This window comes from Oncorhynchus tshawytscha, linkage group LG13 (genome assembly GCF_018296145.1).
Source record: "Oncorhynchus tshawytscha isolate Ot180627B linkage group LG13, Otsh_v2.0, whole genome shotgun sequence".
Classification (NCBI taxonomy): domain Eukaryota; kingdom Metazoa; phylum Chordata; class Actinopteri; order Salmoniformes; family Salmonidae; genus Oncorhynchus; species Oncorhynchus tshawytscha.
Window position 1 is genome coordinate 62,566,834 of NC_056441.1, and position 20,209 is coordinate 62,587,042.

The window sequence follows — 20,209 nt, forward strand, 5'->3', positions numbered from 1 at the left end:
ATATCCATCTTTAAAGTTCCAGCTGAGATGATGTTTTATATGTTCTTTTACAGTGGGAACTTGAGGTGCGCTGCTGTTGTGGTCTAAATGTTTCACTAAGCTACAGCGTTAAAGGGGAATTCCACTCAAACTATATTTTGATATTTGTTTCATTAGTCCACTGTTGGTACAGTCCCAAAATGTATAATTCAAGGCTGCAACACGTCTCCCGTTAATGTTTAATTAATACTACCGTCGCCCAAGACCAACTCCATTATTTATCAGGCGCTAGGAGAAAAGTGACGTGTCGCAACACAGCCCACCGACACTGGGGGGGAGCAGAAAGAGGTGAAATATGGAGATTTTGGGGGCATGGAGGGAGCGAAGACGTGCGAAAGAGAGAGGAAGTGTACAATTCAATGCCTAAGAGTGGCAGTCGACCCTCCAGATCAGACAACGCAGAGATCCGGCCCACTCTACCATGTTGTTTATGACCAGAAGCTGAGCGACTCGCTCACACACATACACCATACCCAGAAATCACCATGAATTATTCACTGTTAGTTCTGCCTGTTTGTTACTCTGAGACTGGCTAAACACTGTAGTCCTCCTCATTCCATGTTGTTGCGTGGACCAACAGCATCTCAGGACTGCTGTGGAACCTTATGGCATGTTTTGAATGAGGGGCCATGCTAGCACTGCCCTGCTGGAGAGCCAGTGGTTGTGGACTACACATTGCCACTAGGGGCCGGGGGTTTGATTCCCATGTTTTGAATGAGGGGCCATGCGAACTCAGACACGTAAACTCTACACAGGTCCTCTCTTTGGTGTTCATAGGTTGCTTGTACATAGTTCTTGCAACATTTCATTAGCTGTCATTAGTTTGGTTGGATCAGTTGGAGGTCAAGGTGAGCTGTCTGGCAGAGGAGGCGAGTCTTGATGAATAGCTAGGTGATTTTCACTTGTCTGCCTGCCTTTCCATAGAGTAGTGTAGCACAGTCTCCTCTCCTAGACCTAGCCAACCCTCCTTGTCTCCTCGTCTCCCTGCCAGGTCCCCATTGTCCGGTCTGAAGTCAAGAGCTCTGATGGTCGGCTAATGAGTAGCAACCTAGCGGTGCCGAAAGCCCTGGTCTGCCCTAGAAAGCCTATATAAATTATGATCGCCAGAATGGCCAAACAAAATGTTTTTAGATGGACGTTACCATGATCCTTTGCGTTTTTGGAGGGGGCATTCAGCCCACTGAGGTATAAGGTTCAGCGATATGGCGCGCTTCAAATTCAAATACTTCCGGCTTCATGCACCATTGGTTGCATAGGAATACGTGGATGATGTCAGCGCTATCACTAGCTACTGGTTTTAATGTCTATGCTCCCTGCCTATTCTCTGCCCTGCCTCGCCTCGTCGCCTTTCAACCCGGCTCTACTCAGTCAAGATTAAGGAAAATCTGCTCAATATTAAATGGCAGCATCAGTCAGGGCAACGAGACACTGAGTGTTTGTCCCAAATGGCACCCTGTTCCCTATCAAGTACACTACTTTTATGGCCCGACTCAAAAATAGTGCACTATATATGGAGTAGGGTTCTATTTGGTTCACAGCCAGAGTGATGTTTACTCTTAGTGTCTGAGAGATAAAAGCATTAGGGACCATTACCCTGGGCCCTGCTGCAAGCCAAGGGGCTCCTGCTGGAGTGGCACTGACTGGATTGTATTTCACCCCCGCTTTTATAAGGGCTTTACAAATTACAGCTCAGGGAATGTAAACAACAAGCTCTGTACGTTTGTGCTGTTCAAGTGCATGTGTTCCTTCTGTGTCTCAAATGGGACCCTACTCCCTATATAGTGCACTACTACCACGTCCCATAGGCCTCTGGTCAAAGGTAGTGCACTATATAGGGAATAGGGTGCCATTTGTGAAGCATACCCTGTATTTTAAGAGCCTTGGCTGGCCTTTTATTATTGGGTTATGCTTCCCTTGTTATCAGGTTACTCGCTGTTCCCTGGCAGAAGTTTACGTCGGCTACATAAAGAACAATCCAAGATGCTGACTACAGTGACCCAGACCATCAATTAGATCAGCAAGAGAGTGAACTTCGCATGTCTCCTCTCCCCTCTTTTTTCCCCCCTTCTTCCTCCTTGAATCGGCCTCTCCTCTGGTCTTCCTCAAGTGCAGCATGGAAGATAATGACTGTTTTGTTTCACATCCTAAAGTATATAACATTTAATAGGATTGGATCGAAAGCAATTGTTGGGACAACCGGTTTTGTGGAGGAGTTGTGGTGGTGGTTGACGAATGAAAAGCTGCTAAAAGAGCAGCGGGGGGCCTTGTCGATGTAACGCTGAGGCTTTTGTGAAAGTGTCATGTTTTATTGATGGAAACTTTTCTGTTTCCCGGCCCTCCCGTTTGTTTTGTGGCGCTAAGCGAGGCGACCTGATGAAATCTGCCTCTGCTTCATTTCACAATCACAGGCAGGCTGTAGCTAGTCAGTCACATTAGTGTGCCAGGAACTAGAGGAACCATCCATCCACCCTCTTGTAATGTTTCATTTCCCATTTCTCACTTTGTTAGAGTAACCTACTAACTGCTTATCTAATTTTTTCGTACATAATTCTTTGATCTAAACCACGTACTGCCTGGATTCTTTTTGGGTATGGTCTCTGAGTACGACGCTGCTCACTGACAGTAAACAGCACGTTTACACTTAACAAGGGACAGGGGGATAACGGGGCCCAACACCCCCTCCTCCCTTTCAGCTCTCTCCCCATCTCTCTCTTTGAATTTCTCTCTTTCGGTAAATCTCTCTGTCCTAGTCTCTCTCTGTATCTCACTTAACAGGGACAGCAAGGCCTGTATGAAAACCCCCTCTGTTTCGGCCTTCCCCCTGTAGCCAGGAGCAAACCCAGCCCTGTTGCCCTGTTGTGAGAAGTTTTCCTGCTGACTGCAAGACACAAATAACTTCTACTTAACCCTTCGAACACATTTCCAAACCAATGAATAAGCTCTTTGATTGTGAAGCCATGTGAACAATCCGCTGTGGTGGAGACATGACTAGATCTCTGCTAGGAGCTGACGAGAGGGCTTTTAGATCAATGTTCCTCCCAGGAGAGACCGTGACTTTTGCACTAACCACAGCTACAGTGATTTTATTATGGATGGAGGAGGAGAGGAGTTTAAACGCTTCAACTTTGTGGAGGAAGGGGAGGGGGGAACTGAGCCATGGGAGGGCAAAAGGGGGAGAGCGGCTGGCTGGGGGGTTGGGGGGCGGAGGAGCTTCACGTGCCATCATGCTGTGAACTTTGTTTCAGACTTTAAGACACACACATACCTGCAGTGTCTGGATGCCAAGCTGTCAGGACAGTGTACTGTACTGTGTATCCCTGAACAGATTCAAGGTGCACCCACTAACTCTAAAAACAGTTTGGAGTTGTAGAAAGGAAACCTGGAAACCTATTTCTCTGTATGTCATGTGAGAGGAGTATATTATGCTGCTATGTGAAAGGTTTTCTCAGGGGGCTCTAATGTGGACCACATTTCTTGGTGTAATATGGCCCTAGTTTTTCCTCCTGTTTACTGTAGTCTCAACTCCTGCTCTGTTGCTTCATTAGGTCATTAACTTCATTGGGATAGGGGGCAGAATTTTCACTTTTGGATGAAAAGCGTGCCCAGAGTAAACTGCCTGCTACTCAGTACCAGATGTTAATATATGCATATTATTAGTAGTATTGGATAGAAAACACTCTGAAGTTTCTAAAATTGCTTGAATGATGTCTGTGAGTGTAACAGAACTCATATGGCAGGCAAAAACCTGAGAAAAAATCCAACCAGGAAGTGGGAAATCTGAGGTTTGTAGTTTTTCAACTCAGCCCCTATTGACGATAGTGGGATATTGGTCATCTTGCACTTCCTAAGGCTTCCACTAGATGTCAACAGTCTTTAGAACGTTGTTTCAGGCGTCTACTGTGAAGGGGGGCTGAATGAAAGGGGAATGAGTCAGAGGTCTGCCAGCAGCCACGAGCTCGTGACGCGCGGTCATGTGAAAGTTACCTTGCGTTCCATTGCTTTTCTACAGACAAAGGATTTCTCCGGTTGGGACATTATTGAAGATTTATGTTAAAAACATCCTAAAGATTGATTCTACACCTCGTTTGATATGTTTCTACGACCAGTAATATAACTTTTTGGACTTTTCCCAGACAGGTTAATACCCATGTGAAGAATAGCTTCTATCCCATAGTGGTGCCAAGCATGATTCATGTTAGCACCAATTGATAGTTATTTATTTATTGGAAGGTTATGTAGTGTAGACTTCAGGAATTTGCTGATGACTGAGTTTGGAAAGTTAGTAACAAAAATATTAATTGAAAAAGATATGAACAAATCACATTGTTTAATATTGTTGATGCATTTTTTTATTATTTATTATTTATTTTACTAGGCAAGTCGGTTAAGAACAAATTCTTATTTTCAATGACGGCCTAGGAACATTGGGTTAACTGCCTGTTCAGGGTCAGAACGACAGATTTGTACCTTGTCAGCTCGGGGATTCGAACTTGCAACCTTTCGGTTACTAGTCCAACGCTCTAACCACTAGGCTACCCTGCCGCCCGCATGCATGAAGCCCTGATCAATTTGCTGGTGTTCTGTTTTCCTAGATGCTGGACAAGCTGCGTGATCGCTGGACCAACACAGGGCTGTGGGAGAAGCTTGAGGAGAGGAAGACTGTGATCACAGAGCCCAGAGGAGGAGGGAAGGGAGACTTTGATGAGCTGCTGCAGGTGTACTATGATGCCATCAGAATCAGTGGAGAGTTTGCAGGGGACAGAGGTGAGACTGGGCTGTGTCTCTTTATTTCATTCTATCTCTCGCTCTCTTCTCTCTGTCTCTATCTTTGTCTGTCTATCTCTTCTCTGCCAGGGATTACAGAGCACCGATTTGTTAATTCAGCATTGAGTGCATAAAATGTTTGGTGTTGGGTACCTTTGGTGTTGTTTCTGCCCCCCCCCTCAGATGGAGCTCTGCTGATGGCAGTATGTAGAGGGAAGGTGAGTGAAGGACTGGACTTCACAGACGACAACGCCAGAGCAGTGGTCACCATCGGCATCCCCTTCCCCAACATCAAGGACCTGCAGGTAAGAACCAGAGACCGAGGTCAGAGGTGGCTCAACGTCTTGGTGGTGAGCCTCATCGGGTCTGTTTAACAGCAGAGGACCCAGAGGGACAGAGAGTGACCCATGTTTACAGTTGTCCAGCCAGTCACATACAGGTGGAGAGACCACCTCCCTCCTGCAGGTTAGACTTTGCGCTTCACAGAATCTGCTGGGTGCCAATGTATTTTCCTACAGACCTCCAGTGCCAACCCTGAAAACGTTCTGTTCTGTACACAGGTGCACACACACAAACCAAAATCATATCCTCCTCTTTTTTGGTGATCTGTAAAATAATCTCAAAGTGATTGTTCTGTTAGATAGAGCTGACCTTTGTTTCTACCCTCCTCCTCCACTCTCCCTCCTCTCTCCATCCTTCCTTACCTTTTTGTCAGGGCCCAGTGTTGCCTATAAATCAGTCTGATACCAGCTTTCTGGGTACACAATCTGAATTAAACTGCAAACACTTGTAAAGTTCTCTTACAAGCCAGATAATATATAGTATTTTAACTTACTCTAAGTGAGTCGAAAGAAATGTCCACAGGAAAGTACTATTATTATTTAACTTTTCAAAACGCTGGTAATGCTGTGGAGATTTCCATCACCTTGTACATGCACAAAACCATGTAAACCGCTTTGACTTTGGTTGGCATGCATGCATCACGTGTACTTTCATCATTGTGTGCATGCCTTAGGTGACGATGAGCAAATTATGATAGCCACACACAGAGACATGCGGGTTAGTAACACCTTTCTGAGGATATTTTGTCTCATATTTCCACCCAAAATAAGGACGAAATCAGCAGACAACAGGTAAGTTCAAATGAAGTTTGTGATGAGCAGGTCAAAGTTGCGAGGCCCAACATCAGTATTTAGCCTTATGTAGCCCGCTCGCAGCTCCCTTTTGAGTAGCCCTTGAGGGATGGGAGATGGCTAGATGTGGCCGGAGACTGGAGAGAGCTATGGGCTCCCCTTGTCCTTCTCATGCTGAGAAACAGGTTCACCCAATAGCACAGCAGATCTTTTCTGTTAAATTCTCTCTCCTTTCCTCTTCTCTACTGAGTAAATAGGATAAATGGCAGGTCGCATGTCAGCTGCCCCAGAGGAGCCATGAGCGGGTGTAAAGGTCTGTCTCTTGCTTTTTATTTTCTTTCTCCTTTTCTTTTTTCTTTTTCTCTATTCTTTCCTTTCTTCTCGTGGTGTGTCAGCTGCCTGCCCTGGCCCCAGAGGAGCCCTTAGGGGTGGTAAGGTCTGCTAGCTGACCCCCATTACCAGAAGAAGGGACTGGACATGACACTAATGCCTGTCAGGGCCAGGTCACTGTATGTCCCCACGGCCCCTCTGACAGCTACGCTAAAACAACCCAGCGGGCGCCGGGCAGGCAGTAAGCCACAGGTATACAGCAACACAACGCTGTCCCGGCTGTGACCGGGATCTTATAGAGGGGTCAGATACATACTCGCATGCTCATATGACACATGTAGTGCACACTTTCTGTCTCGCGCAACTACACTCATACTACACTCAAATTGTCTCACTCCCATGCCCAGAGCCACAAAAATACATATTGTATATTCTCACTCTCCCACCTGTTTAACATTTCTACCTTTACCCAAGCACATATAGACAGTCCCTTCTCAGAACACATTAACTTGGACTTACTCCCCCTGTCCCACATTTCTAACATGCACCCCCTATAGCTTATGTAGACCCCTCATGTAGTGTGGACGCCTACCTTCGTGCCTAGACTGCTTTTCCCAGACTCGACTCTCAGCAAAACGTTTTAAGGTTTTAACCGACTCACAGAGCAACACTGTGTTTACTAGCCTTTTATCGTGCCTGAGATCAAAGGTGAACTGGAAACAGTCCTCCACACCGAAAGCTTTGCTAAGCTGCTATTACATCAAGGACGCATTCCAAATGGAACCCTATTCCCTATTTAGTGCACTACTTTTGACCTTAGCTGTGCACTACTGTATATAGGGTACAGGGTGCCTTTTGGGATGCACCCAATGTTACATTATACACATGTAGAGTAGTTTTTTCCCCCCCAACAGGCATGTCTTAGAATATGCAGCCGTGTGTGAGGGAGGGAGAGAAACAATCCTCTGGCTTAACAGGCAATAAAAGGACACTTACAGCTGATATGGCATCTCTGTTTGCTTAATGAGGAGCACAGCAGACATTTAAAGACACTGAATACTGTTTTATAGAGACCTGGTGTCTCTGCTTTGATACTTTATGGAGGAGGAGGACCAGACAGTTTGATCCTATGTTGTTGAGTGGGAGACATTTTGGTGTGTGTGTGTGTGTGTGTGAGAGAGAGAGAGTGCGTCCTGGTTAGGTGCTTGTGCGTGTGTGTTCACGTCACACAGGGACACACTGAGGACGAGGCACCCAGCTGTCAGCTCTGCCACATTAGGTAGATGGAGCGCTCCATAATCTCACTGACAGGCACAAGATGGTTAGGACTGCCAGGGGCACACACACACGAACGGGTCCTCTCAGCTGCAAACCATGCTAGCTGGTCAAATGTATGTTTTTAAGCATGAACAGGTAGCGGTGGGCGGACCGGGCCAAAGCGAGCGAGCGACTAGCGATCTCCTGACATTTTAACTAATCCCTTCTAGCTGGAGGTTTCTTTCAATTTCAGGAGGAGATTCGCTAGAAGCTAGAATTGGCTTTTTCACATATGCATCCTGTCATGTCAGATCTGGTGTTGACATGGTGCAGGGACGTGAAGGGGGGGACGCTGAAATGGACTCCCATTGGATTTCGATGACATTGGCGGCTCGGGGCTACTGGCCATTTCCGTTAGTTTCGTGGTCTCAGAAGTAGATGCGTCAACCCCTCTGGTTGACAGGAGGAGACATCTCATCTCACCATACAGCCGCTAGCCTGCGCGTCGTGAGCCCAAATAACATGAGGTAGTATACATCTGGCCAGCAAGAAAATAGCATGGCTACTGCAGGTCCATTTTGACATGGTGAAGTGTTTCTTAATAAATAAATAAAAAGTGATCTAGTTCCTGCTCCTTTTTATTTGGTTCAGATCAAATATGTGTACTGAGTATGGACGGACTCTTTCAGATTCAGAACTCGAATGTTCTCAGGGGCAATTCATCTTGCAGCAGTCATAAAACATATAACATCTAAAAATGGGTTTTTACAAATAGGCAGGGTAAGTGCAATTTCATAGTGCAAGTGCTAAGTGCAATTACTCCAACATTTGTTAAATTACAGAATTGCATTCTGGATCAAAGAGACCTTGGCCCTATTTTTTTTAACCTTAGGTAGTCTGTACTAGAGTTCAACCGATTAATCGCGATGGGCCGATTTCATATGTTCATAACAATCGGAAATCGGTATTTTTGGCCACCGATTTTGCCTCTTTTTTTTTCATATATTTTTTTACACTTTTATTTCATCTTTATTTAACTAGGCAAGTCAGTTAAGAACACATTCTTATTTTCAATGACGGCCTAGGAACAGTGGGTTAACTGCCTTGATCAGGGGCAGAACGAGAGATTTTCACCTTGTCAGCTCGGGGGATCCAATCTTGCAACCTTACAATTAACTAGTCCAACGCAATAACGACCTGCCTCTCTCTCGTTGCACTCCACAGGGAGACTGCCTGTTACGCGAATGCAGTAAGCCAAGCTAAGTTGCTAGCTAGGATTAAACTGTTTTTTATAAAAAACAATCAATCAATCACTAGTTAACAACACATGGCTGATAATATTATCTAGCGTGTCCTGCGACTAAGCATACAAGTATCTGACTGAGCGGAGAAGGCAGAAGCAGGCGCATAAACATTCATTCAAACAGCACTTTCGTGCGTTTTGCCAGCAGCTCTTCGTTGTGCGTCAAGCATTGCGCTGTTTATGACTTCAAGCCTATCAACTCCCGAGATGAGGCTGGTGTAACCGAAGTGAAATGGCTAGCTAGTTAGCGCGCGTTAATAGCGTTTCAAACATCACTCGCTCTGAGCCTTGGAGTGGTTGTTTCCCTTGCTCTGCAAGGGCAGCGGCTTTTGTGGAGTGATGGGTAACGCTGCTTCGAGGTTGGCTGTTGCCGTTGTGTTCCTGGTTCGAGCCCAGGGAGGAGCGAGGAGAGGGACGGAAGCTATACTGGCAATACAAAAGTGCCTATAAGAACAAAGGTTAATGAAATACAAATGGTATAGAGGGAAATAGTCCTATAATAACTACAACCTAAAACTTCTTACCTGGGAATATTGAAGACTTATGTTAAAAGGAACTACCAGCTTTCATATGTTCTCATGTTCTGAGCAAGGGACTTAAACGTTAGCTTTCTTACATGGCACATATTGCACTTTCACTTTCTTCTCCAACACTGCATTATTTAAACCAAATTGAACATGTTTCATTATTTATTTGAGGCTAAATAGATTTTGTTGATATATTATATTAAGTTAAAATAAGTGTTCATTCAGTATTGTTGTAATTGTCATTATTACAAATAAATAACAAATCGGGCGATTAATCGGTATCGGCTTTCCTGGCCCTCCAATAATCGGTATCGGCTTTCTTGGTCCTCCAATAATCGGTATCGGCGTTGAAAAATCATAGTCTGTCGATCTCTAGTCTGTACCTGCGTTCAGAGGGATGGAGCTGGAATTCAGGGTGGAGTGGATGGGAAGATTCAACCGCTATTTGATTGGCCCTCTGGAGGGTTCTGCCCAGGTAGAGAGATGACAGTTGTTGCTGTTTTATTTTATTATTTTTCCACAAGTCCTGACTATCTTTCTCAACCCATTTTTCTGTGCAAACTTGATATTCCCAAACCAGCAGGTCAAACAGTGGGACAGAATGCTCTCAATGAATGATTTATAAAACAGAATCATGATGGTTAGATCAACATTAAAAAAGTGCCTTTTCTGTAGGCCATGTGGACGTCCAGTTATGACACATCATCTCTCCCAGGACAGAAAGTAGAGAGAGGGGAGCAGTGTGTACACGCCTGTGTCGTTAGGGGTCACGGTGCTCTGGGCTGTGAACACACGGCACCTACCTGTCAGTCCCTGTTAGAGCCCTGTTCACCGGCATGTCCCATATGTCCCGCCCGTCAGACGCCATATGAACTTTTCACTTGTCAATCCCGAAAGGTTAGCGCTGAAAGTCCAGGACTGATGGATGGATGCAAATTGATGGAGATAGATGCCTTTGTGGCCTTTTTGTGGCATAGCTTGTTGCTTGTCTTGTGTAGACTGCCCCAACTACCTCCTGTCTCACCACCTCCTTGCCTGTTTGCTTGATGCCCCCATCTTTCACAACAGATCTGTCTACCACACCACCTTCTTCATCACTTGTATTGACTAGACCCCTCCTACCTGTCATCTCTTCTTCACCTCTGCTGTATCCTCCCTTTATTCCCCCTTTCACAAGAGATCTGTCTGAGGGGGCATTGTAGGCAGGCAATAATAAACCTCTTCAGGCCCTATGTATTTTTAACAGGGTTGGCGTCTCCCCCTGAGCTCCCTGTCTGCCCCTCACCTTCCCACTCCACAGCCCACATTAATCACATTAGTGCTCAGTGGATGAGCCCTGCCTGATGCCTGAAAGGTGCTGGATGGCAGGTCAGAGCACAGGTGATAGCCCACAGCTATGGTTAGCCTTCCAGCCACTGGGGCACATTTGGTGGTTTTGGGGTGTCTGACGGGTAGCGATTGATTTGTCCTTCTCACTTCATGTCAAAGATAATGCTCCGGGCTACACAAGATATATTCAAATGTCATGATTTTGGAAAATCGAAGGCTGCTTCAGTTCAACGTTAATTTATTGATCCCCAACCAAGACATTTGATTGCAAATATTTTCTCTTTATTTATTTATATACAGTGCCTTGCGAAAGTATTCGGCCCCCTTGAACTTTGCGACCTTTTGCCACATTTCAGGCTTCAAACATAAAGATATAAAACTGTATTTTTTTGTGAAGAATCAACAACAAGTGGGACACAATCATGAAGTGGAACGACATTTATTGGATATTTCAAACTTTTTTAACAAATCAAAAACTGAAAAATTGGGTGTGCAAAATTATTCAGCCCCCTTAAGTTAATACTTTGCAGCGCCACCTTTTGCTGCGATTACAGCTGTAAGTCGCTTGGGGTATGTCTCTATCAGTTTTGCACATCGAGAGACTGAAATTGTTTCCCATTCCTCCTTGCAAAACAGCTCGAGCTCAGTGAGGTTGGATGGAGAGCATTTGTGAACAGCAGTTTTCAGTTCTTTCCACAGATTCTCGATTGGATTCAGGTCTGGACTTTGACTTAAACATATCCAGGTGTTAGAATGGCCATCTTTGAACCATTCCATTGTAGATTTTGCTTTATGTTTTGAATCATTGTCTTGTTGGAAGACAAATCTCCGTCCCAGTCTCAGGTCTTTTGCAGACTCCATCAGGTTTTCTTCCAGAATGGTCCTGTATTTGGCTCCATCCATCTTCCCATCAATTTGAACCATCTTCCCTGTCCCTGCTGAAGAAAAGCAGGCCCAAACCATGATGCTGCCACCACCATGTTTGACAGTGGGGATGGTGTGTTCAGGGTGATGAGCTGTGTTGCTTTTACGCCAAACATAACGTTTTGCATTGTTGCCAAAAAGTTCAATTTTGGTTTCATCTGACCAGAGCACCTTCTTCCACATGTTTGGTGTGTCTCCCAGGTGGCTTGTGGCAAACTTTAAACTACACTTTTTATGGATATCTTTAAGAAATGGCTTTCTTCTTGCCACTCTTCCATAAAGGCCAGATTTGTGCAATATACGACTGATTGTTGTCCTATGGACAGAGTCTCCCACCTCAGCTGTAGATCTCTGCAGTTCATCCAGAGTGATCATGGGCCTCTTGGCTGCATCTCTGATCAGTCTTCTCCTTGTATGAGCTGAAAGTTTAGAGGGACGGCCAGGTCTTGGTAGATTTGCAGTGGTCTGATACTCCTTCCATTTCAATATTATCGCTTGCACAGTGCTCCTTGGGATGTTTAAAGCTTGGGAAATCTTTTTGTATCCAAATCCGGCTTTAAACTTCTTCACAACAGTATCTCGGACCTGCCTGGTGTGTTCCTTGTTCTTCATGATGCTCTCTGCGCTTTTAACGGACCTCTGAGACTATCACAGTGCAGGTGCATTTATACGGAGACTTGATTACACACAGGTGGGTTGTATTTATCATCATTAGTCATTTAGGTCAACATTGGATCATTCAGAGATCCTCACTGAACTTCTGGAGAGAGTTTGCTGCACTGAAAGTAAAGGGGCTGAATAATTTTACACGCCCAATTTTTCAGTTTTTGATTTGTTAAAAAAGTTTGAAATATCCAATAAATGTCGTTCCACTTCATGATTGTGTCCCACTTGTTGTTGATTCTTCACAAAAAATACAGTTTTATATCTTTATGTTTGAAGCCTGAAATGTGGCAAAAGGTCGCAAAGTTCAAGGGGGCCGAATACTTTCGCAAGGCACTGTATATGTGTGTGTATGTGTATATATATCTATATATATATATATATATGTATATATGAGTGTGTGTATATATACACTGCTCAAAAAAATAAAGGGAACACTAAAATAACACATCCTAGATATGAATGAATGAAATATTCTTATTAAATACTTTTTTCTTTACATAGTTGAATGTGCTGACAACAAAATCACACAAAAATTATCAATGGAAATCAAATTTATCAACCCATGGAGGTCTGGATTTGGAGTCACACTCAAAATGAAAGTGGAAAACCACACTACAGGCTGATCCAACTTTGATGTAATGTCCTTAAAACAAGTCAAAATGAGGCTCAGTAGTGTGTGTGGCCTCCACGTGCCTGGATGACCTCCCTACAACGCCTGGGCATACTCCTGATGGCGGATGGTCTCTTGAGGGATCTCCCAGACCTGGACTAAAGCATCCGCCAACTCCTGGACAGTCTGTGGTGCAACGTGGCGTTGGTGGATGGAGCGAGACGTGATGTCCCAGATGTGCTCAATTGGATTCAGGTCTGGGGAACGGGCGGGCCAGTCCATAGCATCAATGCCTTCCTCTTGCAGGAACTGCTGACACACTCCAGCCACATGAGGTCTAGCATTGTCTTGCATTAGGAGGAACCCAGGGCCAACCACACCAGCATATGGTCTCACAAGGGGTCTGAGGATCTCATCTCGGTATCTAATGGCAGTCAGGCTACCTTTGGCGAGCACATGGAGGGCTGTACGGCCCCCCAAAGAAATGCCACCCCACACCATGACTGACCCACCGCCAAACCGGTTATGCTGGAGGATGTTGCAGGCAGCAGAATGTTCTCCACGGCGTCTCCAGACTCTGTCACGTCTGTCACGTGCTCAGTGTGAACCTGCTTTCATCTGTGAAGAGCACAGGGCGCCAGTGGCGAATTTGCCAATCTTGGTGTTCTCTGGGAAATGCCAAACGTCCTGCACGGTGTTGGGCTGTAAGCACAACTCCCACCTGTGGACATCGGGCCCTCATACCACCCTCATGGAGTCCGTTTCTGACCGTTTGAGCAGACACATGCACATTTTGCAGGGCTCTGGCAGTGCTCCTCCCTGCACAAAGGCGGAGGTAGCGGCCCTGCTGCTGGGTTGTTGCCCTCCTACGGCCTCCTCCACGTCTCCTGATGTACTGGCCTGTCTCCTGGTAGCGCCTCCATGCTCTGGACACTACGCTGACAGACACAGCAAACCTTCTTGCCACAGCTCGCATTGATGTGCCATCCTGGATGAGCTGCACTACCTGAGCCACTTGTGTGGGTTGTAGACTCTGTCTCATGCTACCACTAGAGTGAAAGCACCGCCAGCATTCAAAAGTGACCAAAACATCAGCCAGGAAGCATAGGAACTGAGAAGTGGTCTGTGGTCACCACCTGCAGAACCACTCCTTTATTGGGGGTGTCTGACTAATTGCCTATATTTCCACCTGTTGTCTATACCATTTGCATAACAGCATGTGAAAGTTATTGTCAATCAGTGTTGCTTCCTAAGTGGACAGTATGATTTCACAGAAGTGTGATTGACTTGGAGTTACATTGTGTTGTTTAAGTGTTCCCTTTATTTTTTTGAGCAGTGTATATATGTGTGTGTGTGTGTGTGTATATATATGTATATATACTGTGTATACAGTTCATTCAGAAAGTATTCAGACCCCTCGACTTTTTCCACATTTTGTTACCTTTTAGCCTTATTCTAAACTTGATTAAATTATTTGTTCTCCTCATCAAGCTACATAACCCATAATGACAAAGCAAAGGTTTTTAGAAAGGTTAGCAAATGTATAAAAAATGTATAAAACTCACACATCACATTTAAATAAGTATTCAGACCCTTTACTCAGTACTTTGTTGAAGTACCTTTGGCAGCGATTATAGTTTCTAGTCTTCTTGGGCATGACGTTACAAGCTTGGCCCACCTGAATTTGGGGAGTTTGTCCCATTCTTCTCTCCTCAAGCTCTGTCAGGATGGATGGGGAGCGTCACTGCACAGCTATTTTCAGGTCTCTCCAGAGATGTTCGATCAGGTTCAATTCCGGGCTCTGGCTGGGCCTCTCAAGTACATTCAGAGACTTGTCCCGAAGCCTCTCCTGTGTTGTCTTGGCTGCGTGCTTAGGGTCATTGTCCTGTTGGAAGGTGAGCCTTCGACCCCAGTCTAAGGTCATAACCGTTTTGGAGCAGGTTTTCATCAAGGATCTCTGTACTTTGCTCCGTTCATCTTTCCCTCAATCCTGACTTGTCTCCCAGTCCTTGCAGCTGAAAAACATCCCCATAGCATGATGCTGCCACCAACATGCTTCAGCGTAGAGATAGTGCCAGGTTTCCACCAGGCGTTGTGTTTGAAATTCAAGCCAAAGAGTGCAGTCTTTGTTTCATCAAACCAGGGAAACTTGTTTCTCATGGTCTGAGAGTCCTTTAGGTGCCTTTTGGCAAAACTCAAGCTGGCTGTCATGTGCCTTTTCCTGAGGAGTGCCTTCCGTCTGGCCACTCTACCATAAAGGCCTAATTGGTGGAGTGCTGCAGAGATGGTTGTCCTTCTGGAATGTTCTCCCATCTCCACAGAGGGACTCTGAAGCTCTGTCAAAGTGACCATCGGGTTCCTGGTCACCTCCCTGACCAAGGCCCATCTCCCCCGATTTCTCAGTTTGGCAGGGTGGCCAGCTCCAGGAAGAGTCTTGGTGGTTCCAAATTTCTTCCATTTATGTGTTCTTAGGGACCCTCAATGCTGCAGAAATGTTTTGATTCCCTTCCCCAGGTCTGTGCCTCGACACAATCCTGTCACTGAGCTCTACGGACAATTCTTTCGACCTCATTGCTTCATATTTGCTCTGATATGCACAATTTGCAAAACTGTCTAAAAACCTGTTTTCACTTTGTCGTTATAGTGTATTGTGTGTAGATTGAAGAGGATTTTTTATTTGATTTAATCCATTTTAGAACAAGGCTGTAATGTAACTAAATGTGGAATAAGTAAAGGGGTCTGAACATATTTTGAATGGACTATATAAACTCAGCAAAAAAGAAACGTCCTCACGTCCTCTATTTTCAGCAAAGTTAACATGTGTAAATATTTGAATGAACATAACAAGATTCAACAACTGAGACATAAACTGAACAGGTTCCACATACATGTGACTAACAGAAATTGAATAATGTGTCCCTGAACAAAGGGGGGGTCAAAATCAAAAGTAAGACAGTATCTGGTGTGGCCACCAGCTGCATTAAGTACTGCAGTGCATCTCCTCATGGACTGCACCAGATTTGCCAGTTCTTGCTGTGAGATGTTACCCCACTCTTCCACCAATGCACCTGCAAGCTCCCGGACATTTCTGGGGGGGAATGGCCCTAGCCCTCACCCTCCGACCCAAGTGGTTCCAGACGTGCTCAATGGGATTGAGATCTGGGCTCTTCACTGGCCATGGCAAAACACTGACATTCCTCTCTTGCAGGAAATCACGCACAGAACGAGCAGTATGGCTGGTGGCAATGTCATGCTGGAGGGTCATGTCAGGATGAGCCTGCAGGAAGGGTACCACATGAGGGAGGAGGATGTCTTCCCAGTAACGCACAGCGTTGAGATTGCCTGCAATGACAACAAGCTCACACCACCCCAGATCATGATGGACCCTCCACCTCCAAATCGATCCCGCTCCAGAATACAGGCCTCAGTGTAACACTCATTCCTTCAACGATAAACGCGAATCCAACCATCACCCCTGGTGAGACAAAACCGCAACTCGTGAGAGAAAAGCACTTTTTGCCAGTCCTGTCTGGTCCAGCGATGGTGGTTTTGTGCCCATAGGCGACGTTGTTGCCGGTGATGTCTGGTGAGGACCTGCCTTACAACAGGCCTACAAGCCCTCAGTCCAGCCTCTCTCAGCCTATTACGGACATTCTGAGCAGTGATGGAGGGATTGTGCGTTCTTGGTGTAACTCGTGTGTACCGATGTGCTGTTCGGATGTACCGATCCTGTGCAGGTGTTGTTACACGTGGTCTGCCACTGTGTGGACGATCAGCTGTCCGTCCTGTCTCCCTGTAGAGCTGTCTTAGGCATCTCACAGTACGAATGTTGCAATTTATTGCCCTGGCCACATCTGCAGTCCTCATGCCTCTTTGCAGCATGCCTAAGGCACGTTCACGCAGATGAGCAGGGACCTTGGGCATCTTTCTTTTGGTGTTTTTCAGAGTCAGTAGAAAGGCCTCTTTAGTGTCCTAAGTTTTCATAACTGTGACCTTATTTGCCTACCGTCTTTAAACTGTTAGTGTCTTAACGACAGTTCCACAGGTGCATGTTCATTAATTGTTTATAGTTCATTGAACAAGCATGGGAAACAGTGTTTAAACCCTTTGCAAATGAAGATCTGTGAAGGTATTTGGATTTTTTTACGAATTATCTTTGAAAGACAGGGTCCTGAAAAAGGGATGTTTCTTGTTTTGCTGGGTTTATATAATACATTTTTATTCATAAATGTTCAGATTTACAGACAGATAACAGCAAACAATAGCATAACACCCCCCCCTCCCCCTGAAAGAAACCCGAAAAACAAAAAACAACAGCAATGCTCTTATACAAAAAAATGGATAGAGTAGAAAATAATCGTTACCATGCTTCATTGAAATTTGACACAAGCAGAATATGCTCCATTAAAAATGAAGTAGGCTACAATGGATCAGGGTGGATTGCAGACTGCGTGTCATGTTGCCCATCACGTGATAGAGAAGACAGAAAGGGCTGCCATATCTTATCAAATGTGCTGGATCGTGACCAGTCCTTTCCATATGTAACAGACTAGTGACTTCATCTAACCAGGTTTTTAAAAATGGGACAAATATTTTCTATTATTAATCTTTCCGTGTTTTTGTAAGCATACCAGTCTGTCTCCTGTTGTCTTTTCTGCTCTGTTTTCAGCTTTGATTGGTCTGTGGTGGCAGCATAGCAGTGTCCTGATGACCCGTCCTATGAGGTGTGTCTCTATCTAACATTCCAGCTGTGTTTTCAGGTGGAGCTGAAGATGAAGTATAATGACCAGCACTGTAAAGCCAGGGGTCTGCTGTCAGGCTCCCGCTGGTATGAGATCCAGGCCTACAGAGCCCTCAACCAGGCCCTGGGCAGGTACGGGTCTCTTTTGTTTATGTTCCTGTATGTTTCTCCATCCTTGACTCAGCCTATCACAGGAGGCTTCCTCCTAGCTCACAAATCAGGCTCATGATCAGAAGGCTGAAAAAGTTTTGATAAATTTTAAAAACCAGGAGGTTACTACCTGAACTTGACAATGTTTTTGCTACCACAGGTGTATCAGACACAAGAATGACTGGGGAGCCCTCATTCTGGTAGACGACAGGTTTGGGAACAACCCCAACAAATACATCTCAGGTACTGAAATTAATTATCACATGTTGCAGCCACTCGAGATTCATGTACTCACAAACAAGCCCTCTAATGTCCCTGTTGTCTTACACAATGTGTAGTTTCTTATCTTGGGCACATGGTGGTGATGGTAATCCATCCATAAGATAGAGGGCTTGTGTTGAGCAGGGTGGCAGGTAGTCTAGCGTTTAGAGCATTGGGCCAGTAAACGAAAGGTCGCTGGTTCGAATACCCGAGCCGACAAAGTGCAAATATGCCGATGTGCCCTGGAGCAAGGCACTTAACCCTAATTTTATCCAGCAGTGCCGTACTACTATGGCTGACCCTGTAAAATCAACACATTTCACTGCACCTATCCAGTGTATGGCAATAAAACATACTAGAGGTCGACTGATTATGATTTTTCAACGCTGATACCGGTTATTGGAGGACCAAAAAAGCCGATACCGATTAAGCTGACAATTTTTTATATTTTTTTATTTGTAATAATGACAATTACAACAATACTGAATGAACACTTATTTTAACTTAATATAATACATCAATAAAATCAATTTAGCCTCAAATAAATAATGAAACATTTTCAATTTGGTTTAAATAATGCAAAAACAAAGTGTTGGAGAAGAAAGTAAAAGTGCAAAATGTGCCATGTAAGAAAGCTAACGTTTAAGTTCCTTGTTCAGAACATGAGAACATATGAAAGCTGGTGGTTCCTTTTAACATGAGTCTTCAATATTCCCAGGTAAGAAGTTTTAGGTTGTAGTTATTATAGGAATTATAGGACTATTTCCCTCTATACCATTTGTATTTCATTAACCTTTGACTATTGGATGTTCTTATAGGCACTTTAGTATTGCCAGTGCAACAGTATAGCTTCCGTCCCTCTCCTCGCTCCTCCCTGGGCTCGAACCAGAAACACAACGACAACAGCCACACTCGAAGCAGCGTTACCCTTGCAGAGCAAGGGAAACAACCACCCCAAGGCTCAGAGCGAGTGACGTTTGAAATGCTTTTAGCGCGCGCTAACTAGCTAGCCATTTCACTTCGGTTACACCAGCCTCATCTCAGGAGTTGATAGACTTGAAGTCTTAAACTGCGCAATGCTTGACGCACAACGAAGAGCTGCTGGCAAAACGCACGAAAGTGCTGTTTGAATGAATGTTTAAGCACCTGCTTCTGCCTACCACTGCTCAGTCAGATACTTAGATACTTGTATGCTTGTATGCTCAGTCATATTATACGCAACGCAGGACACGCTAGATAATATCTAGTAATATCATCATCCATGTGTAGTTAACTAGTTATTATGATTGATTGATTGATTGTTTTTTATAAGAGAAGTTTAATGCTAGCTAGCAACTTACCTTGGCTTACTGCATTTGCGTAACAGGCGAAGGGTAAAAAGAAAACACCCTGTTAAGAACTCTTTTTTTATATATATATTTTTTTAAATATTGACTTTCAATGTGGAGTGCAACAAGAGGCAGGTCGTTATTGCGTTGGACTAGTTAACTGTACGATTGCAAGATTGGATCCCCCGAGCTGACAAGGTGAAATTTAGCAAAATAAAATTCTTAGAATAAGTGTTATTAGAAATGACTGTAAATAATTTGTTTTTATATTATAATAATGTATGTTTTTAAATGGGTGTAGGTGGTGGAATGCCCTTCCACTAACAAGATTAGTATCTGTTTACCCCAGGTCTGTCCAAGTGGGTGCGTAACCTGGTCAGGCACCATGACACCTTCAGAGGTGCCATGCAGTCGCTGGTGGCCTTCTCCCAGTGCCAACAGGGGGCAGGAGAGATCCATGGAGCAGGGAGCCAGACCTTCAACAGCACCACCGTCCTGTCTCCAGCCAGTCAATCTAGGCCCAGTCCTAGCCCCAGCTCAGACTGCCTTCTCTGGGCCACGGTGCACCACACTACCACGTCTCAGGTCCCAGAGCCCCACACCCAGCTACAGGGGTTCAGGTCCTGGGTTCCCCCTACGGTCTCTGTCCCACCTGCTCTGTGGCCTCTCCCCACCACCAGCACTGGAAAGAGTGGAAACATAGGTGAGATGTATTACATTAGATACAGTGCTTTTGGAAAGTATTCAGACCCCTTTACTTTTTCCACATTTTGTTAGTCTAAAATGGGTTCAATCGTTTTTTCCTTCATCCATCTACACACAATATCCCATAATGACAAAGACAATA

General features: G+C 44.9%; 1 protein-coding gene across 6 annotated transcripts in view; it reads left to right on the forward strand.

Moving 5' to 3' along the window:
* Nucleotides 1–20,209, forward strand: part of brip1 (BRCA1 interacting helicase 1) — a 45,556-nt gene that overhangs the window by 18,203 nt on the left and 7,144 nt on the right. For all 6 annotated transcript variants that reach the window (XM_024403009.2, XM_024403005.2, XM_042296122.1 and 3 more), the window contains 5 exons: nt 4,632–4,803; nt 4,987–5,108; nt 17,643–17,755; nt 17,934–18,016; nt 19,712–20,065. In XM_024403009.2, the coding sequence (XP_024258777.2) occupies nt 4,632–4,803; nt 4,987–5,108; nt 17,643–17,755; nt 17,934–18,016; nt 19,712–20,065 (844 nt within the window). The remainder of the gene's footprint in view (nt 1–4,631; nt 4,804–4,986; nt 5,109–17,642; nt 17,756–17,933; nt 18,017–19,711; nt 20,066–20,209) is intronic.